At 47.4% G+C, this 27158-nt stretch overlaps 1 protein-coding gene across 1 annotated transcript; it reads right to left on the reverse strand.

Annotated features, from left to right (window-relative positions):
* On the reverse strand, positions 1-27158 carry SLC30A2 (solute carrier family 30 member 2). The gene is made up of 8 exons (XM_053266688.1): positions 26962-27158; positions 19573-19787; positions 18636-18782; positions 11140-11293; positions 10017-10188; positions 2360-2465; positions 1512-1646; positions 1-462 (listed from the first exon to the last, which is right to left on the reverse strand). The coding sequence occupies exons 1-8, from the start codon at positions 27015-27017 to the stop codon at positions 317-319; spliced, it is 1131 nt and encodes a 376-aa protein (XP_053122663.1). The 5' UTR covers positions 27018-27158; the 3' UTR covers positions 1-316.

Consider the following 27158-nt stretch of genomic DNA (forward strand, 5'->3'; position numbering starts at 1 on the left):
TTTACATAAACTCATTTTATTCTGAAATGTATTCTCTTTATGAAACATTAAGAATCAATTGCCACATGTGATAAAATGGAGAGAAAGGACCAAGAATAATAGAGGGGGGAAGACGATGTGTCAGCAATACGCATCATTCAGTAAAAGGCAGCAACATTGATTCCTCCCCAACGACCCTATGAATTGGCACATGGGTGGCTCTGAAAGAATTATTTGGCCACAAGTGATCTGTAAGTCAAAACGGTAGGAACCTGGAGGTGACCACTTTGACAGGTTTATCCACCCATAGGTTGCTGAGCAACTGGGCAAGAGTCAGTCAGTCAGAAGGGCTTTGGCACTCCTGGCAGTCTCTCATGTCCTCGGAGTACTTCTCTATCTGGATCGTAGTTGTGTGGAACTTGAAGGCCTTCTGCAGTCGGGAACTAGCTTCCTTCAGGATAGTCTGTGCATCCGCATCTTCATCTGGGAAGGAGGACAGCAAGCAAATGGATCAAGGAGATCATTAATTGAAACATGGAATTGCGTACTACCGGTATGTGGTGTGTCCCCCGCCCGCCCCGGATTTTTCTGGAATCTTCCACACTCCCACAGGTGAGGTGAAGAGAGGCATGGCATCTTATAAGGATAAGGATGATAGAGTGGGAGATGGACAGATCTTCAGGGATGCAATCTACTGGGAAGTTCTCCTGTGGGAAACAGTGTTCCAAAATTCTGATTTTGTTAGACATATTTTGCATCTTCCAGACACTATACTATTTAAATGCTTTGCAAAAACATGGCCTTCTAGTTAGAATTGCCATGCCCCCCCCCCGCCAAAAAAAAATTTCTGGGTTTCACCTGGAGTTTAAGCATCTCACCCAGATTTCTTAGCCCACCCAGATTCACACAGCTTTCAGCTTTCATTTACCAAGAAAGAAAGAAAAGTGGGGGTGGGGGTGGGAAGCTAATCTCTAGCCCTTGTAGAAGCAGAGTTGCGGAGAAAAATGTGCAGTTACTATTCTGCTCAAAAATTATTTTCAAGCCAATTTACATAATATGCAAATTAGGCACTTGGATTTGGAAAGCTAGAATATGGCAGCCCTACTTATAGTCACCTTAAGTGGCACTGCAAGGAAATGCTTGACTAACAAGCAGAAGGTTGCCGGTTCAAATCCCCACTGGTACTCTATCGGGCAGCGGCAATATAGGAAGATGCTGAAAGGCATCGTCTCATACTGCGCGGGAAGAGGCAATGGTCAACCCCTCCTGTATTCTACCAAAGACAACCACGGGGCTCTGTGGTCACCAGGAGTCGACACCGACTTGACGGCACACTTTACCTTGCTTACAGTAGACGTTCTATTGCCAGTGGGTATATATCATATCAGCCTGAAAGTTTGCTTATGGCCAGAGTCGTTGAAAAAGTGGTAACAACAGGCTTGCTTCCGCTACCCCGGACATTGCCTATCGTCCATGGTTAGTGCGCCTGCCTCTGTCCGTTCCTAAGCCTGCCGTTAGGAGGTGCAACTTACTGACAGCAATGTGGACTGACAGCACCGGCTGAGACACCGTGAGAGCCCATATGTGGAGAGAGTGAAGGGCTTTCACACCGCTGATGGAGAGCAGCATCGTCTTCACATCATTGAAGTCCACGCCCTTTGGGGTGCCTGCCGAAGAGTAAGAAAGTGGTGGTATCACACAGGAAGCTGCCTTATACAGAGTCCGTCCATCGGTCCAACTAGCTCAGTACTGTCTACACAGCCCGGCAGCAGATCTCCAGGGTTTCAGGCAGGAGTCTCTCTCCTCTCAACCCTACCAGGAGATGCTGGCAGGGGCTGGAGCTTCTGTATGCAAAACAGGTGCTTCTGCACAGGGTTATGGCTCTTCCATTGTAGTGGACATACAAAGCTCCACTTCGTTCTCCACTACAGGAGAACCTCGTTACTCGCAGGGGGTCCGTTCCTCGTCTACTACCATGAGTAATGGAACCGCACGTAATGAGGCATTAGGGTTATGGGGAAAGGGGGATTAGATTCCAGGGATGCAGGAAAACATTTTAAAAGCCCCCAAACAGCCCAGAACTTAATGTGATGTGCTCTGTGGGTCCCCCATGTGCCCAGGAATGTCCCCCAAGAACAAAACACCCCCCAAACCACGGAAAATCAGGAGGGGGAGTCTGATATTTTCAAAAAATGAGCCACAAAATGGCTCCTCCTATCTCCTCCAGACAAAATGGCGGCCAGAAGTGACCTCCACGGTCACTTCTGGTCCTCTAGGAACCCTGGATATGTGGGTTTTAACCCATTCCTGGCTATGGGTTGCTTTATTCACACCTCAGCTCAGCCCCCTCTACCCTGGTTTCCACCATAACGGGACTTACCTTCCATCAGCACAAGGAGAACATCTCGGAGGATGCTCAGTGTTGTTCCAAGAACCAGGATGGAAAACAGGAAGGTGCAGATGGGATCCACGTATTTGTACTCTGGCTGGAAGGATGAGAATGTAAACAAAGGAGCGCTCTATTCAGTGACTTCATAATTTCTAAGTTTTCTTCCTCACTCAACTTAGTGTTGGCACCAAACCAGATATAGGCATCATAATAACAGGCACAGTTGCTTCCTCTGGAGTCAGATGATCAGCTCCATGATAGAACACGTGAAGCTGCTTTATGCAGAGTCATACTTTAGTCCCTTCGACTCAGTGGGCAGATTCAGACAACCCACAGCAAGTCCAGCTGGTGTGAACCCCCAGTTCCCTCAAGTGTGAGCTGCTAGTTCGAGCTGCAACTTCTGCTCAAATGGTGTCATCTGTCTGGTTCATGAGCCACACTCTCCTCCGCCACCCAACATCGGCTGCCCAGCTTCAAATGCAGGTTACAAAGATTGGGTGGTGGAAGGAGTGTGGCTGGTGGATGCAGACGCTGGTGGATGCAGACGACACAATCTGAATGGAAGTTGCAGCTTGTGCCAGGAGCGCATGCTCACAGGAAAAACAGGTTGCTCCTCATAACTTTTGATCTTTTGGTGATCTGGTATGATTCACAACACAGGCTCTGTGCCTTTGCAATAGTCCCTGTGGAAGGATTTCAAGCTCCTCACAGCACTCTGAAGCTCCACCCTTTACGCGCAGAGCGTGCACTTGGTATCCTTGGCGGCACAGCTCTTCCCCACTCAGTTCCTGAATGGCTGCTGTTGGAAGGACCTGATGGAGTCATCAAAGCATAGAAGGTAAGTACATCCAAAGACTGGGGAGACCGGGTGGGTGTTGTGAATGAAACCGGATCACCAAAAGATCAACAGTTGCAGATGAGCAACCTGTTTATCATAAAGGTGATCCGGTATCCTTCACAACGTGGGTGATTAGTGAGCTCTCCTCAAGAGGAGGAGGGTTTGAGAATGTGTGTTCAGAGAACTTTTTTTTTTTTTTAAGTGCAGCCCGCCCAAAGGTGGCCTCAGATTGGATGTCTAGGGCATAGTGTTTAATGAAAGGTAAGTTAGATGACCAGGTAGTGGCTTTCCTTATATCAAAGAATCCAACCCCAGAAAGGTGAGGAGTGGAATGGGCTTTAACACTGTCCGGGCACTTTATGCCTTATTTGTTGTAATAGGTGCAGATGAGTTAGACCAGCCATTCTGAGAGTCGCTGACCCTTTCTGGGGGCCCCAAGGGCAACAAAGAGTCTACTGGACTGCCTAAAGTTTTTTATCCTATGCAGGTAAAACAGAAGCACCCTACAAACATCCAGGGAATAGAGGGAACATTCCAAGGGTGAAGTGGGGTAGAATGTAGGGAGGGCAATGTCTTGGTTGATATAGAAGTCTGTGACCACTTTTGACAGGAATACAGGGTCAGTCTGCATGACAACCTTATCAGGGTAAAAGGTAGTAAAGGGGACATCAGCTCTTAAAGCAATCAGCTCACTAACTCAATGAGTGGTGGTTATTGCTATTAGGAAGGCTGTCTTTATTGAGAGTAGTTTAAGAGAAGCCGAAGGGGGCTTCAGTAAGGGTGGAGAGCACGAGAGAGGGACTCCAAGGAACGCCTGGCTTTTATATTGGTGGGAAAAGATGGTTAAGATCTTTTAGGAATCTTTTGCAGTCAGCATGGGAAAACAATGTTTTAGATTCCCACCCTGAGTGTACCACAGAGAGGGCCAACACGTGGACCTTTATGGATGAATTAGAAAGGCCCAAGTCCTTCAAGGAGGTCAAATATAAGAGGACCTGGTGTACAAAGGCCATGGTGGGTTTGAAGCCTTTTGACCGGGCATAGGTGACAAATCTCTTCCATCTGCAGGAGCAGTTTCGCTGGGAAGTTTTTCTACACCTGGCTTTTAGTTCGCATCTCCTCCGGAATGGAAGTGTGCGTACACATATAGGACAGATTTATCCCAAAGTTCCTGCGAGCTATCAGGGAGCACTTCACACACAACTGTTGCCTGTTTTTGAATAAGTGTTTTTGTGACAAGATTACATTGGATAATATTTTGCCCCTGAAGAAGGCTTCGGCCGATACACGTTGGACTTAAATAAACAAGTTTACAGCACTGTGGGACTTTTGCCTCTTCATTTGCATCTGCATTTGGTGCTTCTTTTTTCTCTTCATCTATTGCCCCTTTGGACAACAGTTCTTGGACTTCCGCTAGCAATGTAGGAGTTGCTGGGGTGGGTTTTATCCCTAGGAAAGTGGGAGAGGAGTGGAACTCTATGGCGTAGCCAGTGGAGATGATACTTAACTACCAGGTGTAGGAGGTGACAAGATGCCAAGCTGGAAGAAAGGGTACAAGTTGAAGGGGGGGGCAGAATGTCCAATGGGCAGGGGGGCCAAAAAGTTAAAGGCCCTGCTTGGGCTGGTCTTGGCATTTGCCCTTCAAGTGTGGCTTGTTCCTCTGCAGAAAAGAGCATTTCTGGGAGAACTGGAAGGATCTTTGGTCATCTCTCTGGTTGGAGCAGCCAAATGGGTATATGGGTATATCATGCTGCCTAAAGAGGTGAGAGTAGGATTGCGACATCGACAGCATCAACAGGAAAGTACCCTCCAAAGACTATGCTGAAGGGGAACAGAAGGAGCAGGAGCAATCCTGGGCTGAGATGTGGTGGAGATCAGAAGAGTCACCGAGAAGGAGGAACTCTATAGTAGATGCTGATGGCATCGGAGGCACTATGGTCAGCCTCAATGTCAATGGTGCCACCGGCTGAGAAGGTGTGGCTGTTGATGCCTCTTCGATAATCTCATGTGAAGAGGAAGACAAATGCAAACAGACACCTTGGAAAGTCGATGCAGAAGACATCTGGAAGGCAGTCAAAGTTGACGTCAGCAATCGGCAACAGGGGTACATTGAAGACTATGAATGTCCGACATTGTACTGGGAGTTGAGATTAAAAAAACGTGTTGGTGTGGGTGTCGGAGAGTTATCACATGTGTCGATATGGTTGATGATCCCATTTTGCGATGTTTGGGATGAAATGGTTTTGCTTCTTTGGGCATTTATGACCATCTTTTGACACATCACGGGGTTTTCTGAAAATAGCCTGTGAGGTCAGAGAAGAAGATGTCGACAGAGCCATGGTCAGTTTTGACATGGTCGATGTTGATGGAGTCAGCGATGTCTGTGAATGCGTCATCGGTGTAGATGGTCAAAGGTCCTGTTCGTAGAGAGCAGCTCTAAGACACAACTCCCTACTTTTTCATGTTTGGAAAAAGATAAGCAAATCTTGCAAGTGTGGCTGTTTATGGTCTTCCACCAGGCAGAACAGACACTGGTCGTGTTTGTCCAAAGAGGGGAGGGCCCCGTGACAAGTACAGCAACATTTATATGTTTTTAAAGAGTCCATTAGCTGTCATGTTAAGAGATGAGGCAGAGAATGGTCAAAAAAATTGCCCAGTCAGAGAAATAAGCAAGGGATGAGACATTATGAGGTCAGACATTAACAGTCTGAGGTCAGATCAAACGAGTAAGCAAACTAATTTTCCTTTCAGAAACCGAGCCCAAGGAGCAAGTATCTGAGGGAACTGTCCACAATGGCGGTCAGAAAGGAAGTGAGCTGGGAAGCGCTTTGCTGCCAAGGATACCGAGCAAGCTCCACACGTGAAGGACAGAGCTTCAGAGCATTTTGAGGAGCTTGAAATCTTTTCACAGCGACTACTGCGCAGATGCAGAGCCCACGTTGTGAAGGATACTGGATCACCTTTAAGATCCAGAAGTTGTCGCCAGACAGATTTGCCACAGGTTAAACATAAGAACAACCCTGCTGGATCAGGCCTAATGCCCTTCTGGTCCAGCATCCTGTTTCACACAGTGGCCCACCAGATGCCGCTGGAAGCCACAGGCAGGAGTTAAGGGCATGCCCTCCCTCCTGCTGTTACTCCCCTGCAACTGGTACTCCTGCCTTGGAGGCTGGAGGTGGCCCACAGCCGTCCGACTGGTAGCCGTTGACAGACCTCTCCTCCATGTCTGAATTTTCCCTGTATTGTCCACACTGACCCAGGAGTGGCCCATACAGGCAGAGCAGTAAATGAGCTGCAAGTGCAGTTCACTCCCACTCTCCACCTCAACCCCAGGTGTGCGGTCTGGTTATTGGCCCAGTTCTGCAACCAGGCAAATAACCAGACAGCGCATCTAGGGTTAACCTGGCGGCAGGCAAAATAAGGAAGAGCGAGGCAGGGAGAGGAGAGCAGGAGCAAGTCGCACCTGTGGCTCATTTACCACCTCCCCTGGTCCCACTCATACGGACCTTCATCTGCTCTGACTGGCAACAACAATCCAGGATTTTATACTGGGGCCTTCTCAGCCCTGCCTGGAGATATCGGAGATTGAGCACAAGACTTTCTGCATGCAAAGCATGAGCTTGTAAACCAGGGTGCAATTTTACCCCCAAGTGTTTCAAGAAGATGGCTTGACTTGAAAAGAGTAATCTCAGGTTAGGTTGGATTTAGCCCCAGTCCCACATTAGGGTTAGCTCCAGCCTGGGTCAAAGAGGGACCATTTTTTTGCTTCTAAGCCAGCTCAGCAGTTTGAAGTGAGAACAATGCTACATTTTAGACAGGTTAACACTGGGTTATGGGAGACAAAAGAGGTTTCAGCTGCAGCCAGTGAAAAGACCTTGACTAATGTATTGCCCATTGAACATGAGAGAATCACAAGGTCTAAATAACCAGGCCTTCTTGAAACATTACTTGTATCTGTTTGGGCTTGCTTTGTTTTTCACAGTGGAAAACTGGAGAAGGGGATAGTCTGAAAATGTCCTGAGTTACTCAATGCAGAATAATGCTAATAATATGAAAATTGTTAGGTTGCTAAGTGAAAGGACAAAATAGATAACAGGATGGTACCACACTGAAGTGAGTGAAAGGAAGAAAGGAGGAACAGTGCAATAGTAGTTTATTGCTGGAAGAAGTCTTCTTCAGGGGACTATAAAATACAGACATATGGGCATTAAAATATTTAAAGGATTCATAGTCAGAAATATCAAAAAATAAAATAAAAATATAAGCACATACTATGAACTTAATACAAAACCGCATAAAACTGCCCCCCAAAAGCAGCAGCACACAAAACCAGCAGGATATAAGACAGCTAGTACAAAGAATAAAGTAAAAATGGGATACACTAAAGAAAATACAAATATACAGAGGAAAAGTAGAAGAATTTCAGCAGAAAGTAACTGCTCTGAAGAGTAGCATGCCTCATTTTTGTCTGTATTTTAGAGTCCCCTGAGAAAGAGGTTCTTATCTCAAACTGCATTGGGACTTACCCCAACAATAATTAATGTTACACCGCCCCTCCTTTCTTCCTTAAGCGAAAGGATAGGCAATAAGAATGCAGAAAGGTTGAGGTGATCTGACTGCTGTACAAAAGCTATGGTCTACTAGGGAAAGAGTTTCAACCTCTCTTCAAGCTTTTGATGCCAGGAATTTAGGAATCAAGTACATCATTCCAAGAACTGAATGTAGGAGGGAGGAAGAGATAAGTGTATCTGCTTTGTTAGATAAGAAACTTGTTATCACAAAATCAGAGAGGACTGTTTTTGTACCCCAGTGCATTGCGATTTTGTTTTTATTCTCTCTTGCTATTTTGATTCAAACTGCTTGAATTCATCTTAGCAAAACTAGCATGCCAGTGCTCCATGACCTGGCACAGTGTTCTTCAAGGCAAGGTCCGGGGGCCAGAGTCCCTGCTGCTCCCTAACTTATTGTTTATTGGGCTTGTGCAAAGCTTTGGCCAAGTGCAAATACTCTGCATGGTCTGCCTGGCATCATGTGCCAATGATATGAAAAGCATCTTTCTCTCTGTGGAGTGCTGTGCCTCGCCGAGTGCAAGAGGGGCTCCTTTAAGAGAAGTGCAGCCCTCTTGAGCTCCTGTACCATCTTGGAAGGTGTGGTACCACTTCTATTAGACCTTCAGCTCAGGTATCCCCCTGGAGATTTTGTGTGTGCGGGCGTGCAAATATAATATTACAGTTAGGCTGACAGCCACTCCCCTCTTGCCACCCAAATAAAAGAACACAGCCACAATCAATATAATGATCTGCTTGTAACAAAAGCATTACTAAAGGCTCCCCCAACCAAATTCACCCACCCACAACCAAAAACTACTAATCTATATATATAATATACTAAGGTCGTACGTGGCAAGCCCTGCCCCTGCCACAGCCGCAACCAATGAAAATGTGGGGGCGGGTCTTGCATGTGCAACCTTCATCCGAGGCGAGAATGGCGGTGGAGGGGGCTGTGAAAGTTCCTTCTGCGGGCCCGCATTTCTGAGAGAGCCCTAAAATGGGCTGTAAATGGCCCAACCTGTCATTCGGGCAGCAGGTGGGCCCACAAAAGGAGCTTTCATTGCCATCTCCACTGCCAGCGCCCCATTGTTGCCCATCCTCTCTGCCGCCATGGGGTGTCTTAAGGTGGGGGGGAGGCAGGATAGTGGGCTAAATCGGCCAGTGGGGGGGCAGGAAGTAGGTTTTTGCCACCTCCGGGGGTAGCTGGGATGGGGGGGAAGGCGGCGCAAGGAGCTGGATCGGTGGGGGGGAAGACAGGGAGAACTAGTGTGCAGATGCTCTGTGCCAGACCAGCTAGTTTAAGAATGTTTACATTCCACTTTTCAACAAAAATGGAGGGAGAGGTGACAAGGCGGAAGTTGGCAGAGCAGGGCACAGAGAGGATGCCGGAATGAGAAAGCCCTGAAAAGGAGGGCAGTAGCAGCAAGCAGGCATGCATGAGCAGGAGAGGAGAAAAGGAGGAAGGAGGTTGGCAGAGGATGACACAGGGACAAGGAAGAGCAAGGAGCCTTGGTGAGGATGAGGAGAGGAGAGCTGGTCTGGAGAGGAGAGCTGGTCTGTGGTAGCAAGCATGACTTGTCCCCATAGCTAAGCAGGGTCTGCCCTGGTTGCATCTGAATGGGAGACTTGATGTGTGAGCACTGTCAGATATTCCCCTTGGGGGATGGAGCCGCTCCGGGAAGATCATCTGGGTTCCAAGTTCCCTCCCTGGCAGCATCTCCAAGATAGGGCTGAGAGAGATTCCTGCCTGCAACCTTGAAGAAGCCATTGCCAGTCTGTGTAGACAATACTGAACAAGATGGACCAATGGTCTGACTCAGTATATGGCAGCTTCCTATGTTCCTAAGGAACCTTGAAGGAAAGCAGTGGTGACAAACACACACACAAGCACATGCAGTATGGTTCAGGCCTCTCTGCTTCCAAGTCAGCCTGCCCACCCGCCCACCATCAACCAATAGCAAACTCTGTCAGAAGGATTCAGGACCAGATGTAGAGGTGGAGGAGGACGCCAGAGAAGACACGGGCGTCGCAGACAGGAGCAGGAAGCTCAATCCAGCATATAGCTGAGCCCCTGCTGAGTACCACCTGGGACTCTTCAAAGTACCACCATAGGTACCCATACCACTGGTTGGGAACCCCTGGCTTAGCCCCCGGGACAAGAATAGGACCCAGTTTTCAGAGCTCTGCCAATGAGCTATGGTACCTGAATTTATTACCTACATACAGCGACTCTGTCCAAGGAGCAAAGCCAGACCTTTACCTTGAAGTAGATGATGTAGGCTGCCACCAAGACCCCGATGCTCTGTATAAGATCTCCAACCACATGGATGAAGGCAGCTCGGACGCTGGGATTCCGTCCCTGGCTTTGCCCGTCATGGCTGTGCCCATCATGGCTGTGCCCGTGTCCTGACTGGTGAAGAGCAACTCCCATTCTAGAAGGAGAGATTAAGGAAGGAACGTTACCAGAGAAAGACATACATTGTTGTACACCACCCAGAGCCTTTGGATGGGGCGGTTTATAAATGTAAGTAAGTAAATAAATAAATAAAATTCTCAATTCCTCTTGCGTTCTGTACTCATTACGGTGTAGTGACTTATGGGTTTTACGGCTCCACTCTACAGTCCATCACTTAAAAGTTTGGGGTTCCCAGCTTTGGGTCTCCAAATGTTATCGGACTACAATTCCCATCTTCCCCAGCCACAACGGCCAACGGGACTCAGACTGAAGGCGAGTAAAACTGAAACTGGTTGTGAAATGAACTGTGTATTTCTTGGAAATGACCAACTTTTGTTTTGTTTGTTTTTGTGAAAAAAAATACATCTTCTAACATTAAAGTATAAGGATTTTCTCTGTTGGAGCAACACCCCCGTGCTATAGCATTCCCCTGCTGCCGAGGGCAGTAAATATTATGGAAGTATACTGAAGATGAATGGGGGCAGCAGTTACAAGAACGGCCAGAGGAACATAGGAAGCTGCCGCATATGGAGTCAGACCCTTGGTCCATCTAACTCCGAACTGTCTACACTGACTAGCAGCAGCTCTCCAAGGTTTCAGGCAGCCCTACCTGGAGATGCCGCCAGCGATGTAACCTAGGACCTTCTGTATGCAAGCAGGTGCTCTACCACTGAGCTAAGGCACCATCTCCTAAAGAAGAGATCTTACAGCAGAGTAGTCATCCAAATGCAAACCAAGGCAGACCCTGCTTAGCAAAGGGGACCACAATTTATGCTCACCACCACAAGACTAGCTCTCTGCCCACGAGACTTGCGTGACTCACAGCCAGGATTAGCTGTGATCTGTCGGCTGGGAGCCTCCCATCACCACTGCTAAGGGAAGCCGAAACCAGCTGCCATTCAAAGTTGTTCTGGACTTTCATACGTACATGATGTTCACGGCCACTGCACAGGCAGAGGTGATGAGCATAGCACTCCCTTCTATCTCATACTCGCCCGAGATGAGTCGCTGCACGGCTAAGTAGACCAAAACACCAGTCACCACCCAGATAGACAGCACCGACAGCAGAGCTCCCAAAATCTCTGTGGAGAAAACCAGTGAAATTTATTATTGTATTCATTTGGTCCCTTGGACCAACCTGCTGTAGCTCCAACAGCAGAGAGACACAGCAAGACTTCAAGTGGTTGGGTGTCCAAAGCAGAGAGATGAAACCGGCACTGCCAGACCACTTGACCCTAAGCTCATTTACACAGGAGTAAGTCACACTAGCAGATCACACTACTCCAGGGTGCTCCCTTGTGCTGAGATCCCCATTCCCCAATTGCACTCCAACCCAGCAATAGCCCCATTCATATATTATGTTCAATGCACAATCTTTGTACAGTGTACACTTGTGCAGAGCTGTACACATATTCACACATTACATTTAGGCGCTGAGTGAGGCCAGCGGCGGCCCAGGTTCTGCCACCCCAGCAGCCCCCCTAGCCCCGCCCCCTGCATCTCATGTCAGATGTGGGGGTGTGGTTTAGCTCCCAAACCCCTCCCAGCAGGGGTTAGGGGGTTCAGCCCTCACGCCCCACCCCTACCCTGCAACCACTATAAGGCACTTTTAAAGTACTTTTTTACTCTCCTCCCACCTGCTTTACTTTTAGGAAAGCACTCCTGCCATTTTACTGGTAAAGAGGAATCCTCACTGGATTCCTCTTTACCAGTAGAGCTCCAAGTCCTTTTGAACTGATTCGGTTCGATACTGCATGGAACTGGTCCAGGACAGGCCAGCTCGAATCCGGTTCAGATTTGAGCCAACCCGGCTTTGCCAGTTTTGTGCACATCCTTACTTTATTGTAACACAAAGCCTCTCTGAAAAGCCCTAAACGGCTTGGGAAAGCACCTTGTCCCATATGTCCTAATTCGAACCTTAAGATCTTCTTTGGAGGTTCCGCTCCAAGCGCCCCTTCCAAATGAGGTGAGGTGGATGGCTACTAGAGAGTAGGGATGTGCAAGCCAGCTCAAGCTCAAGCTGAAATGGCCATTTGGAAAATGAAGCCGGTCCAAGTTCAAGTCAAGCTGGCTTTGACCCGAGATGGCTCGAGGGTGGCTCAAAGGCTCGAGTCGCCATTTCGTTCTGGGAGCGTTGCGATGGCCGTCTTAGGACACCATGAGGCTCTCCACTCAAGCAGTGTGGAGAGCTGAATGGGGATTGGTGGGGGGAGCGGGTCAAGCCCGCTCTCCCTGCACACGAGCACGGCTTCCATACACACAATTTACTTTTTTGCTGCCTGTCCTGGTGCCCTGCCTTTTCCTGGATCTACTTTTGTTCCTGCTCCATAATTTTTTCCTAGAATTGTTTTTTGGTTTTTCCTGGTGAGCTTTTTTCTTCCCTACCAAAGAATTTTTAATCGGTTACACTTTAATTGAAGGCTGCGTGGGCCTGCCTCCTGGCTTTAAAGTTGCTGCCCAACCACACATCACACCATGTTCAGAGAGAGGCTTTCCCCCCTCTCTGGTCCACATTCTCTATGATTTATTTTGGGGGTTTTGTTTTGTTTTTTGGAATATTTGGGTTTTGTTTGGTCCTCCTGCCTGCCTGCCGCCCCCCTACTGCTGCTGCTCCCCAGCAGGCCTGCCTTACCTACTCCTGCCCCTGGACAATGGAGGAAGGGTAAGTAGAGATTTTCTTCACCCTTTCCACCACATAGATTTGGGATTTAAATAGTGCCTTCCTGGTTTGGGGAGGGTGGTGTGGTAGCTATCCCCCACCCCAATGAATCCCTATGAATTACTTACAGTATGTGGTGACATCAAATAATCCAAAACACAGTGTCTTTGGGATTATTTGATGCCACATTAAAAATAGTTAAAAATCAACTGAGTGCATGAGTGCTCTGGGGTTTGGGTGATGGTTGGCGCCCATGGGGCCCTATCACACAACCTGCTCTGGGGCACCTAGGCACTACCTGTGGGGGACTTTTTTGGCCACTGTGGATCCCAATTATTCCTTGGGGGGGGGAGTAAACACTGGACTGGTGTTGTCACTTTGCTCTTTTAGACGCCATTTGAAGACCTTTCTGTTCATCAGGCTTTTAAAATTTGATTTTTTAAAAAAGTTTTAAGATGTTTGGTATTGTATTTTGTGTTTTATATTGTAATTTGTTTGTTTTGTATTATGTGTTTTAATTGGATGTTTTTATTGTTGTGAGCCACCCAGATAACAATTTGTTATGGAGTGGGCCAACAAATAAAGTTGTTAATAGTAACAACAAATAAGTCTGAAACCAAAACAGAAAAGGCCTACAGAATAATAACTGTATAATTATTAATTATTATTGATTCTGTAGGCCTCTACTGTTTTGGTTTCAGACCTAGTGGGGTCTCAGGATGGGTGTGACAGGGGTTCCAGCACCCTTAGCCTTCCCCTCCCAAAGTTGCTTGCCTGCCTTCAGTCTGTTTCCCTCCCAGGCTTACTCCAGAGTCTGGCTACAGCCACCTCCTCATTGACTGCTATCACATCCGGGCTTCCTAGCCCTGCCCCTTCCTCGTCCCTATAAGAGCTTCATCTGCTTCAGTTGTCTTTATTTATTCCCTTCCCTCTAGGGTTGCCATACTCTAGCTTCCCAAATCCAGGTGGCTTAATTTGCTATTGCGCAAATTAAGTGGCAACTAATTTGCATTTATTTATTTATTTGAGAGATTTGTATATTTTCCCCTCCTTCTCTGCCCTCCCATGTGATCGGATCCAGATTAAAACCCAGGCAGTGCATCTGAAATCCGTGTTAATCTGGGTGGAATTTAGCAGCTGGGTGGAGGAGCCAAAATCCGGGGGCTACCCTCAATTCTGGGGGACATGCCAGCCCTACTTCTTTCACATGTAGCAGCTCTTGTTTACGCAGCAAAACCCCTTTTGCAACCCATCCCAGCCACCCATTTCCCCCCTGATCACACCCAAGCAAGTCCTTTGTGTGGGAAGCTGCTGCTTGGTTGTGCGTTGCCTCGAGGACATGACACTTCTATATCCTCCTTTTGCGCCACGTAGAAAGTCATCACGTTCCACAGTCCCACATACTGTGCTTGCTTACAACCCAGCCCGCACACACTTTCCCTTGGTCTTGCAGCCCCATATCTTTTCATCGACAGGTTAGGAGAACGCACTGACTCTCTGCTTTCCCTATATGCTTTTCGAATTAGAGCTGTGCTCTGCACTTGTGAGGTCTGTGGGGTGGGGCAGTGGCAGCCCCCATCAACCCCAAGTGCTGCTCCTTGACTAATTGTTTATTGTGAAGCTTGTGTGACTATTGTGTGAAGCTTCAGCCAAAGCTGAATACTACTACTCCTATGACTGCTTATACACCACTTCAACAGAAGTTCTCAAAGGGGTTTACACAGAAATAGAAGGTAAATAAATAAGATGGTTCCCTGTCCCCAAAGGGCTCACAATCTAAAAAGAAGCATAAGGTACCGGAGAGATGCTATGCTGTGGTTAGACAGGGCCAGTTGCTCCCCCACTACTAAATATAAGAGAATCACTCCTTTAAAAGGCTCCTCTTCACTCAGTTAACATGTGGAGGTGACCATTTTTCCCATGCAGTGCTGTGCCCACCATGGGTTGTCCCCCCGCCCCGCCGCCTTCTTTAAGGGAAACAGAGCCTTCTTGAGCCCTGCACCATCCTGGAAGGTGCGCACAGAGTGCTGGGAAGTGTAACCCTGTAGAGCTCTTCAGAGGGGGCTCCGTCTCTCTTAAAGGGTCCTCCCAGCACTGAAAAAAGTACAATACAGTGTAGTGGTCAGCACAGTAGGAGGTGGCTCTCACACTGAAGGGTGTCTGTTTGGTCTAAGTCAGCCCCACTTGAAAAATAGTGAAGCAGCCCTTCCCCTCTGCTCTCTGTTTCTGTTTTTGCAAGTTCACATGGCAACCCTCCGTGTTTTCCTTCTAGCCAATGGTGGTGGTGTGGGTGGGGGAGAGATTACTAAAGAGCTATATTTGCATTTCTAAAGAAAGTATCCTTCTTCTGCTAGTGATTCTATGTCAGTGCTTCTCCCTATTTGCTCCGGAGTTTTCCAGAAAAAGTAGCTTAGAACCAGCATTTTTAAAACCTGGAAATAACTTGAGATAAACTAGAATCCGGGAGACAAAGCCCGATTTGTGTGTGGAGTGGGCCCAAGGATCTTGAAAGGACGTTGGGGTATGTTTGGCAGGTGTGCGAACGTACACACTCTCTTCCGAAGGAGATTCGGGGTAGAAGTCCTGTCTGTAAAGCCTCATGGAGAAGTGGAATGACAACTCTGGTAGACGGAGGAAATGGGGGTGGAGGGGTGGCGGGGCAGACAGGCATTGGGACAACAAAGTTTCATCATGGGGTGATGCACAAAGGAAGTGAAAGTAGATGCAAATGCTGTGTTTATGGCTGGACATGCATAAGATTTGCTTGTGCAACAGGAAAGCTTTGCTTGAAATACACTAAATCTTATAAATTCTTGGACAAAGCTGATGTTCTGATAAGTTATGTTTTACTTTGGGTCAGACATGAACTCTCCAAGCTTGCAGGAGATTGCCCGTCCAAATTTAAGCTTTAGCATTTATAACCTCAGAGAACAGAAGAGGTTAAAGCACAGTAGCAAACAGTACTTTACTATTACACGGGCGATTTCCTACAGGGCCGCTTCGCTTGAGGAACTCATCAATATGTAAAGTGCTGATGTAGCCCTGGTTTCAGCATCTTACTCAGCCATCAAGAGCTCTCCAAGTAACCTTCGCCTGGCTTCATTTGATATGACCTTTTCCAGACACTTCACACCAGTCCAAAAATCCACAGTTGCCCTTTCCCAGCTTTATCTGTTTGCTTGCTAATTTGAGTGTCATCCCACTTTTCAACTGGAGTCCCCAAAGCAGGTTACAATATCATTTTTTTAAAAAAGCAATGAATACTTTAAAACTGCCATCCCTGATAGGGCAAGGGGCAGCAGCGTCCCCTCTAACAGGGGTCCCCAGATGTTGTTGACTACAACTCTCAGAATCCCCAAGCAAAAGCCATGGCAGCTGGGGGATTCTGGGAGTTGTGGTCAACAACATCTGGGAATCCCTGTTAGAGGGCACACTGAGGGGCAGGCGTTGGGTTGCCCAAGGGCTACTGGTAGCTCCCAGGCTTAGCTGAAGTCACTCTCCAGGCTTGGGAGCTTGCTCCCCGCTTCTTTCCTTCCTAGCCAATACTGAAAACCTAATCAGCTCGTTGAATGATCAGCATTTTTGTCTCCTTCTCTGAGTGACCAGGGCTGCTTGTGCTTTCTCTCCAGTTTCTACTTCCTCAGAGCAACCCTTCTTGCTCCCCTCCCACAGGTATCCCATGGTCTTGCAGTGCCCAAGGCAATGCGCAAAATGTTGCCTTGCCCCATGCCCCTGGTGGGGGTCAGGCCCCTTTCAAAACTAGGCCTTGCAAACTTTGACAGTCGGCAGGGGGGAGGAAGATTTCCAGCAGCCTTTTCTCCTCCCCTCATGCTTCTTGCAAGCTTTGCAGGGAGTGTGAGGAGAGGTACTCTTTGCAGACTGCAAGGGTCAGATCAGTTCTGAAGAGCTGCTCCAATGGCAATGGTGGCAGGCATCTTGCTGCCCTGCTAGTGCCCCAGTAATCTGCTGCCTGAGGTGACTGCCTCACCTTGCCTCATGGGAGGGCCGCCCCATCCCGTCCCGTCTTGCAACATTCTCTTGTAACTCAGGGGTTTTATAGAAACATCCCTTATTGTGCCGACGTAACTTTTTTGTACAAGTTGCCATTTTGTGACTGGCTCGGCACCCCCAAGCCACTCTTTTGTGCAGGTAGATCTCAAGGCTCAGTGGAGCAGGGTGGGGTGGGGGCAGGGGAAGTAGCTCTTGGAAGTCTTAAGTTTGCCCACTCCTGTGATAAAGGGTAGGGATGTATGAGCCGGCTCGATCTGAACCGGGCTCAACTCAAAGGGTTCGGGGTTGAACCAAACCAGGCCTGGTTTTAACTGAGCTGCCTCAGAAATCTACTGGTAAAAGGGAACCTGATGTGCACAAAACTTTGCCAGTTTCGTGCCCATCCCTAATAGAGGATGGATGGTTGGCTGCAGGTAAATCCGGTTCTTAGAGGGGAAGAGTCAGATGACTGTTAGTCTCAGCTAGGCCAATGGAAGGGCTCTCTGAACTCTCCCTCTGCTGCAGCCAAGTGCAATAGCTACAGACACCTTTTGCCACCTACTTAGTTCAGCAGCTACAAGCCTCCTTTTCCTCCGTTCCCTACTTACCTGGGGACATTAAAAGCTAATAATTTCATGAAAATGCAACTGATTTTTACAAAACCAAGAAAGTTTTGATGTATGTGTTGCTTTTTAATTAATATTGTAACCAGCTTTGGGAACTCAGGCTGAAATTTTGTACACCGCCTAGAGATGTACATATCAGTTGGTATAAAACTATGATAGATAGATAGATAAATGCCAGTGTTTGGGGGCAGCTGGAAAGAGGGCACAGAGCTCAGGGTGTGTATATTTGTTTGCTTCTGGTAAACTGCTTTTGCTAAGTGTTTTTTGGTAATGTTTAAAAAACCTGCTCAACCTGGTTAATTAGGGAGTGGTGTGGGGTGAAATAAATGGTCATCTACACGATCAAAAACTGCATTCTACCTGGGTTTGGGTGCTGTGCGTGCTCCCGGTGTTTGGTTGTGTGGAAGTAAGGTAGGAGGAAAAGCTACCTAGGGTTTCCTGCATCCGTGCTTCCACACAATCACTTCTACCCAGGTTTTCCTCTTACCTTGCTTCCACACAACTGAAAATTGGGAGTACACACAGCCCCCCAAACCTGGGAGGAACACAGTTTTTGATTGTATGAATGACCTCAGTATGTGTGTCATACTCCCCAACTGCCCCTATACTGTATACAAGAGTCAGCCCCTATGATGAAAGAAAGAAAGAAAGAAAGAAAGAAAGAAAGAAAGAAAGAAAGAAAGAAAGAAAGAAAGATTAATTACCAGCCATGAACTACTACTTATATGCTTCTTTTCAACAAAAGTTCTCAAAGTGGTTTACACAAAAAATAAATTAAAAAATAAGATGGTTCTCTGTCCCCAAAGGATTCACAGCCTAAAAAGAAACATAAGGTAGAGAAGCATAAAGTGCAACAAGCACCAGATGAATGCTGCGTTGGAGTTCACCAGTGCTTTATATCTGGGGAGGGTAGTTCTTTTTAACCTCCATATATCCCTCCAACTCTAAGAGCACGAACTGGCAGAATTCTGTCCTGAGTTGCCCTACCCCTTCCCAGCTCATCAAGTGTAATTTGCAGTTCTAGAATGTAGGTGTTCCCAACCTGTGGTACTCCAGATATTGCTGAACTCCCATTATCCCCAGCCACAATAAATTGTGTTCCTGGGTGTTTGCATTTGATTCACTGGGGACTGAAAGCAAGGCAGTTACCTGCTCGATGCCAGCCAAAATTCATGGTCTTGGTAGGTGGCCGAGAGGACATCCAGAGAGAGAAGAGACTGATCATCATGCTGGCAAAGTCGGTCAGGAGGTGGGCGGCATCAGTCATGATGGCCAGGCTGTGAGCAAAGTATCCCCCTGAAGGGGACAGAGGAGGCACAAAGAAGCATTAAGGATGACTGTTTACTCACAGCAGTGCTACATTTCTCTTAGGGAAAATAGGAAGCTGCCTCATCTCAAAGACCAATCAGACTATTGGTCCATCTAGCTCAGCACTGCCCACACTGACTGGCAGCAGCTCTCCAAGGTTTCAGGTAGGAGTCTTTCGCAGCCCTACCTGGAGATGCTGCTAGGGAGTGGACCTGGGACCTTCTGCATGCAAAGCAGGTGCTCTACCACTGAGCTTCGGCCCCATCCCCTAAGGGGAATATCTTACAGATAAAAGTGATCACATGTAGGCACCCATCCAAATGCAAACTAAGGCACACCCTGCTTAGCAAAGGGGATCATTCATGTTTGCTACTGTAAGACTAGCCACCTAATGGCTCAGTGGGGAAATGACTTGACTAGCAAGGCAGACGTTGCTGGTTCAAATCCCCGCTGGTTTGTTTCCCAGACTATGGGAAACACCTATATCGGACAGAAAATTGCAATGGTCAACCCCTTGTGTGTTCTACCAAAGACAACCACAGGGCTCTGTGGTCGCCAGGAATCGACACCGATTTGACAGCACAGTTTACCTTTACCAGAAGACTGGCTCTCCACTCCCACCCCCAGACTAGCATACATGCTATGGGGTGCATCTGCTTCCATGTGTACTGAATTCTAGGCTCCTGGAGGAGAATGCCCATATAGAGTCTGAGCTGATGCATGATTTGGCATCTGCCTGCCAGGAAATTATGCACTGTAACAAGCACTGCCAACGTACCCACAACTTCCCCTATCATGAAGACCAAGCAGATCACAGAGGCGATATAGAGTTTCCTTCGAGCTCTCACTTTTTCAGAGTCATAGCCATTGCCAGAGGCCCAGCTGGAGTGGCAGTGCTGATTCCCCTTGAGGCCGAGCTCAATGGAGGCAAGGTCTGGGATGTAGCCAAGCACAGGGTGATGCAAGTCCTTTCCTGGGACGCCTAAATAAGACCTGGGCAATCAAGAACAGAGTTTTAAGAGAGATTTCAAAGGGAGTCACTGGTAACATCCCAAGTCTTAGTGATGCAAACTGTAGTGATCAGCCTCCCCTCCCCCTAAAGAGTTAACAGGGAGTGAACCCTTGTCTTGACTGACAGGTTGGTGAACTCCAGGGCAGCCAGTCAGTACGCCAGGTGGGTGGGATCTAGAGAGCTGTTATTGGGAATTCTGGGAACAAGAAGGGCAGTCTTTGTTGAAGAGAAGTGCAAGTGGAAAGGATTAGTGAAGGGCAATGGAGTTTTACTCCCTCATGGTCGAAGCCAGCATGGAGGTTTCTCTCATGGAATAACTCTGTAGAACCTTAAAAAAAAAAAGGATTGCAGGAAGCTTGATTCTCCTCAGGAATTGGGTGAGTTCAAGGAAAAGGGAATTCAGCATAGGGAACAGTTTGTTTAGTCAGACTGTGCGTTAGGAACTTATATTTCTTTGTAAGTGTGTGCTTTTGCATATTCCTGATACTGCTCTATTACTGTTTACCTGTAACGTAATTAATATAAGAAACACTAGCCTACGCCCACCCTACCTAGGGCATTGCAAAAGACTCTATAAACATTTAAGCGTGCCTAAGACAACCTATTTTTGTAACCTACTAAGTATTTTTGAGTGTATCTAAGAAAGCTAGAAGCCTCAAGCGGAAGCAGTCTATAGTAACTGAATAACACTTTTTTTTGTTCTTTTCTTTTTACAAGCCTCTCAGTTTTTAACGCAGGAAAAGAGGAGGCAGAAGGGGGATTTCTCTCGTGCGAAAACATGCTAAAGCACTCTGCAGCTATCAGTTTTCTCATCACATGTAAGCCTGCATGTGGAAGGTTTTTGTATTTATCCAATAGCAAAATAAAGAGTGTTTTCCCTGGGATTCCACCCCGAACCCAGGGAGGTTCAAGCTCCATCAATAAGAGGGGTGGTGGCGGTAGCAGCATTTTAATTCTACCAAAAATATAGATTAGTTTAGGAGAAGCCTTGCCATGCAGCTCGCCAGGGATGATTCAGCATTCTTGCCCCCTCACGTGAGCTTGCTCAGAGAAAAAAGGCTTTAATCCGCTACACACACCACTTTGCCTATTCACAAGAAAGCCCTGCCCTCCAACCTTTCTTCCCATGGGCAAGCCATATTGGACTGCACACATTCAATGAAACCAAAGCTGCAGAAGGTAATCCTGGACAAAAAGTAGTTTTGCAGCCTTCTCCAAATGCAGTCAGTATAAACCCATATATTTGGGCTCCAGGACAGTTTGTCCCCTTTGTTCTCCACCCTCTGCACTTCTGAATGAAACAACAGCTCCATGACTAAAGGCTGGCACACCTCGAAATAGAAAACCTGCTGCCCAGGATGTGCGGTCACATAATCAGGATGACATGCAGTAAGAAACAAAAAGTGATTAATTCCTTACCAAGAAAAAATGAATTCTCCATTCTATATATTTTTTGCAAAGTCAATATTCTACATAAATTATTCCTCTCACAGTCAAAGAACTATGCAGAAATAAATAAATAAATAAATGCTTTTCAACAAAAGAAGTACAAAGCAGTTTACTCAGGAGAGAAAAATTATTTATTACCATTCATGTCCCATTTTTCCTCCAAGGAACCCAAAGTTGTATACATGGTTATGTTTATCCTCACAACAACCCTGTGAGGTAGGTTAGGCTGAGAGAGAAATGACTGGTGCAAAGTCACCCAGTGAGTTTCAGGGCTGAATGGGGATTTGTACTTGGGTCTCCCTGGTCCAACACTCTAACCACTACATCATATTGATTCTCCAAAGGACTCACAATCTAAAAAGAAACATGAACAGGACATCAGCAACAGCCACTAGTTGACATGGATTTCGGACTGGATCAGAGAGCCATACGGTTTGATTTGGACATGGAGGGCTCAGGCCTGTTGGATGGATTACATAAACTTTTATGGACTTATGTAAGAAGGTATGCACAAGAAATAAATTCCCATACAATTAGAAACAGTTTGTTAGGGGTTTGGGATAAATATTTTTAAAAGGATCAGCCCAGATATGTCACAGTTGGCATCTATTTTAAATATTTTTTTTCTATGAAGGAGAGTTGAGAAGTCTAACCAGTTTTATTTCTGGAGAGAGAAGGTATATAGCCTACAAAATCTAACTACTGGAAAATCAAAACCCAAATCTTCTCAAACTCTTACTTTGGAATGGTCTAAGGAACCTCCATGGTTTCAACATTTACAAATCAGCTTGATAATACAGAAAGAAATACAAAAACAAGGAGGTAAGCTCAGAGACTTAACGGAATTCAAAGAGTAAATAACTAAAAATGATCACCATTTATTGGGACTGATATATAAATTGTTGTTGAAATACGACTGGGAAACAGAACAGATTAAAGACTGCATGATCAAATGGATGCAAAATTTAAACAGAACAATTGATCTTCAACAATGGGAGCATCAATGGAAGATGAATATTAAGTTTACTGCAAATAGTACTTTAAGAGAAAATTGGTACAAAATGTAATTTCGTAGGTATATAACCTCTACAACTATTAGAAAGATGGACAGCAATTACCCAGGAGATTGCTGGAAATGTGAAAATCACCTTGGGACATTTTATCATATGTGGTGGTCTTGCAGTAAGGCACAGCAATTTTGGGGGGAAAATCATACTAAGATGCAACAAATTTTAAATATAAACTTCTCTTATTCACCAGAGCTTTTTTGGTTAAACGTGACTAAACCCTCTATTCCTACTAAATACACTGAGTTGCCTTTATACATGATCACAGCTGCTAGGATCCTTTTCGCTGCAAATTGGCGGTCACAAATAATCCCGACAATGGACGAATGGCTATTAAAGATATGGGAGTATGCTTCGAGGGCTAAGGTTACTGCTTATTTGCAGAACAACTCAGATGAAACACTTGTGGCAATTTGGGAGCCTTTTATAAATTTTAATATAGCACAAGGTCTACATCCATATCCAAGATTGGGGGTGGGTGGGTTAATTGAGGGTCGAGGGCAGTGTATTAGCAGATTAGTAATCACTGTATTATTCACAATTCTCTCTTTGCTGTTGTGATATTCATTGAGAGGATTAAGATTATTATTGGGCGGGGGGAATATGAAATTTTGGACTGTTCTATGTGATATGCCATATGTAGCTGTTGGAAGCTCAAGAGTGGAGAATGTTTTTTCTTTCTTTTTCTTTCTTGTTCTATTTATAAATAAAGATCTTTTAACAACAACAACAACAAAGCAACAACCACAAGTAGAAAACTGCTGAGGCTGAAAGGGGCCAGTTGCTGTCCCTTTGCTAAATATAAGAGGATCGCCACTTTGAAAGGTGTCTTTTTGCCTGGTTAGTAGGGGGAACTAACATCAAAGCCCTTCTTTTCCACCTATGATTCGGCAATCTGTTTGCATCGTCAAATTTCACCCAGGACTGACCACATCCTTCCTCATTGTATCTTTGCAACCATAGGGGCTAGAAACTTGGTATGACTATGCCATCATAGGGTAAGGGGAGTTGTAGTTCAACAACAGCTGGAGTGCCAAAGGCTGCCTACCCCTGGCCTAACCTTTGCAAACACTCATGTAGTAGATGCTTTTCAGCTACTTTGGTTGGGGCATCTCTAAGACTCCTTCCCCCAAGTCTCTGGGTCAGATTCTTGAGATCTGGTAACTTTAATAGTAAGCAGGGTATGTGGGCCTCAGTGATCCTGGAGAGTGAGACAAAAAGCTCATTCTACAAAGCACTGGAACTGATGTACATTATACAAAAATGCTCTTTAATTGCATTTGTGTGTGAAGGGCTGGAGGTATGTCTTAAAATTCCTAGGAACCTGCATTTACACACATTCAGTGATTTTAGTAAACTTCTGAACCACTTTTATAAAATATATTTTAAAATATATTTTTATTTATTTTTACAAAAGTATAAAATATTTAAGGAGCCAGCAACAAACCCTTTTAGGCATTAGCCTTCTATAGAATTGGGAAAAATAACATTTCCCATCACTAAGTTCTTTGTACTGTATCATTATTTTTTTGTATGAAAGTGGTTTACACAGAAACATGTCAACCACTTTGCAAACTTCTGCTGAAAAGTGGTATATAAATGTTGCAGAAGTAATAGCAAATATCCAGGCACCTGGAATGCTTTTTAATCCCATACTCCAGGGGTTCTCAAACTTGGATCTCCAGATGTTGTTGGACAACATCACCTCTAGCCACAACGGCTGAAGTTTAAGAACCCTTGGAATATATTGATTGCCAGGTCTGCTATCTGCAAGTGGGACTTTTACGCACAGCAGGTTTTTCTGTGAGTTTACGGGGAGGCTTTACCGCAAACTCGAAGTTGTCCCCAAAAACCACTGCAAATAGTGGATTTTTTTTTTTTTTACCCCAGATATAAGTCGGGCTACACTCTATCGCACAATGAAAAACCCAAATTGTGTGTGAACTACTCCTCGATAACTCGCAGGGACTTCAGGGTAAATCTGGCCAATATGTGAGCACACCACCTCCATTCTGGAGGAGAAGGGCTTCAAAAGCCCCGTGTGAAAAGCTTCCTGATGACAGAACCACACAGTGGTGGCCTTTCCCTGTAAAGAGCCTGAAAAGAGATTCAACAAATTCACAGAAAAGAAGTCTAGCAAATAGATATCAACCATGGTAGGGTGAAGTGGGCTGACCAAGAGCACTCCACACTGCCACCACCACTGAAGAGAGCTCCCACAAAGGCTTACTTTAGCGATGTTGGTGGCTCAGAGTCCTCTGTGGCAGCCATGTTAGCACAGGACATCTTCCTTTGCGCAGAGCGCACTGTCCCTGCTGCTGTGTCTGGTGAATTTGTAGGGACAAATTCCAAACCTTTGCAGGGGCCAGGTTATCTTAGCGCTGGTGATGGCAGCGGCTCAGAGCTCACCATCTTCCTTTTCCTATCATGCAATGCCTCTGTATCACAGCCACATCACTAGATGCAACACTGCATTATCGGCAGGGGTGGATCTACCACTGGGTGACCGTGTACAGTGAACACAGGCTGCCCAGTGGGGTCAGGGCCAATAAAGCCACTTGCCGTCTGCCTCTAGAACCACAGGAACATAGGACAACAGGCTGCCGTATACTGAGTCAGGCCCTTGGTCCATCTAGCTCACTATTGTCTACAGAGACTGGCAGCGGCTTCTCCAAGGTTGCAGGCAGTGCAACCATCGCGTGCCCAGATGCAAGGGGGAGGGGCAACCAAACCCCCTTCCACACAGCCCCATTTGGAAGGGAGATCAGCCCACGCTGCATTGGGCAGCATGGCCCGGAGCGACTCTCCCTGCCTTAAAGGCAGGAGAGCTGTTCGGCCCGCGCTGCAAATGCAGCGCGGGCCGATCTCTCTCCTTAACGGGGCTGCGCGGCCCCATTTGGTAAGATCGATCGGCCCCGCTGTGTTGGCAGTGAGACCAGGAGGGGCTCTCCCTACCTTTAAGGCAGGAAGAGTCACTCTGGCCGTGCTGCCAACGCAGTGGCTGATTTTGGCCCCCAACAGTGGCTGATTTGGGCCCTTTAAGGCAGGGAGAGTCACTCCGGGCCATGCTGCCCAATGCAGCGTGGGCTGATCTCCCTTCCAAATGGGGCTGCGTGGAAGGGGGTTTGGTTGCCCCTCCCCCTTGCATCTGACATCAGATGCAGGGGGCGTGGCTTGGGGCTCTGGGGCCCCGTGCACGCTCTGGGGCCCGTGCATGCTCTAGGCACACAATGGAGGCCCCCTGGCTAAATTTTGTCCCCCACATGGCCCTGTTTGGTACCAAAATAACGCCCTCTGCGCCTAATGTCAGACATGGGAGGCATGTCTGGGGCTGCGCACGTGGCCCCTGATTGGTGGCAGTCCGGGTTCTTTGAACCCGTCCGCCCAATGGTGGCTCCATCCCTGGATTCCTGCCTGAAACCTTGGTGAGTCACTGCCAGTCTGTGTCAACAATCCTGAGCTAGATGGACCAAGGGCCTGACTTGGTATGAGGCAGCTTCCTGTGTTCCTAAGTAACTTCTTGCCTATGGGCAAAGAGGAACCTTTCAGTGCGGGAATTCTCTTTTCACAACTGGCCCTATTCAGCCCCAACACACGATTACTGCAGTTCCTTTGCCTGCCTTTTTTTTTTTTTTTTTGGTAGATTCATTGTGTGCCATCTTGTGCTTTTTCTGGGTAAACCACTTTGAGAACTTTGTTTGTTGAAATATAGCATAATCATCCACTTCACTCCCATGCTTGCATAGGCAGGATGGACGACGACCCTGTAACTATGACCACCTTTACAGCCAAGTTCATGAAGTAGAGATTAATTTAGTACAGACTAGTCTCTTGCATGTGTGCTCAGGGAAGGCTTGTGTCTAAGGCTGCTTAAAAAAATCTTTGGGGTGGGGCGGATAAAGCCTCCCCACGGATAAATTCCACGGATAAAGCCTCCCCACTCACACAAGCTTCACAGCACGCTTCAGCTGTTGGATCTTCTATTCTAGCCTGTAATAAGGGAAAAAACGGCTACTGATTACCTGCCCCACAGCCCTGGAGCCCAAAGACAAAGAGATGGGGCGATTTCTGGAACAATTTTGGATCTTAAGGCTTTGATGGAGCAGAAAGACTCGAGCGGCAGCCCTGCTCGGATTTGGGGAGGGGAGACCAGCCCTTCCTTCCTTCTCCTCCCCACGTTAGCCAGAAAAGCCGCCGAGGCTGCAGTTCCTCTACGTGTATTTACTTGGGTGCAAGCCCCACTGAGCACAGGAGACGTTTGCTTCCGCGTGAACGGATCGAGTAGCAACCGGAGGGAAAAGAAGCCGCGGAGACGAGTTAGAGGATGGGAGACGCTCACCAGAGGGGTTGGCGGGAGGCGGCTCAGAGAAGTCGTCGCCCCCATTCCTCTTTCAGAAACCTAACATGTGGGACGCACAACTCGGCCCGAAGGGCATTTTCGCCCCTGCTCGGCTCCCCCCCCCCCCAGCCCAAATCTCTCCCCCTCACCCCGCGGTGCTGCCACTGGGCACCCGCAGGGTCTGCGGCGACGTCGCGGCGAAAAGCGCGGCGAGGCCCGCTGGGGAGAGGCGGCGGGCGTCGATGTTGGTCGGCGGGAGCCCCCAGCCCGCCTGCCTGCCTGAGCCTGCTGCTGGCTCACCTGGCTTCCCCGCCATTCAGGAGGTGCCTCTTCTCTCCGCCGTCGCCGGGTTCCATCCTCGACGCCGGCAGCAGGTGCGCGCTGAGCCGCTGCCCCCCGACGACGCCCTGAAGCCTCGGCGCTTCGCCCGGCGTTCTCTCGCCTGCCGCCTCCACCGAAAGGCCGGCGGTCCGCGCGGCTGGCTCTTCTTATCTCGG

This window comes from Hemicordylus capensis, chromosome 7 (assembly GCF_027244095.1).
Source record: "Hemicordylus capensis ecotype Gifberg chromosome 7, rHemCap1.1.pri, whole genome shotgun sequence".
Lineage (NCBI taxonomy): Eukaryota > Metazoa > Chordata > Lepidosauria > Squamata > Cordylidae > Hemicordylus > Hemicordylus capensis.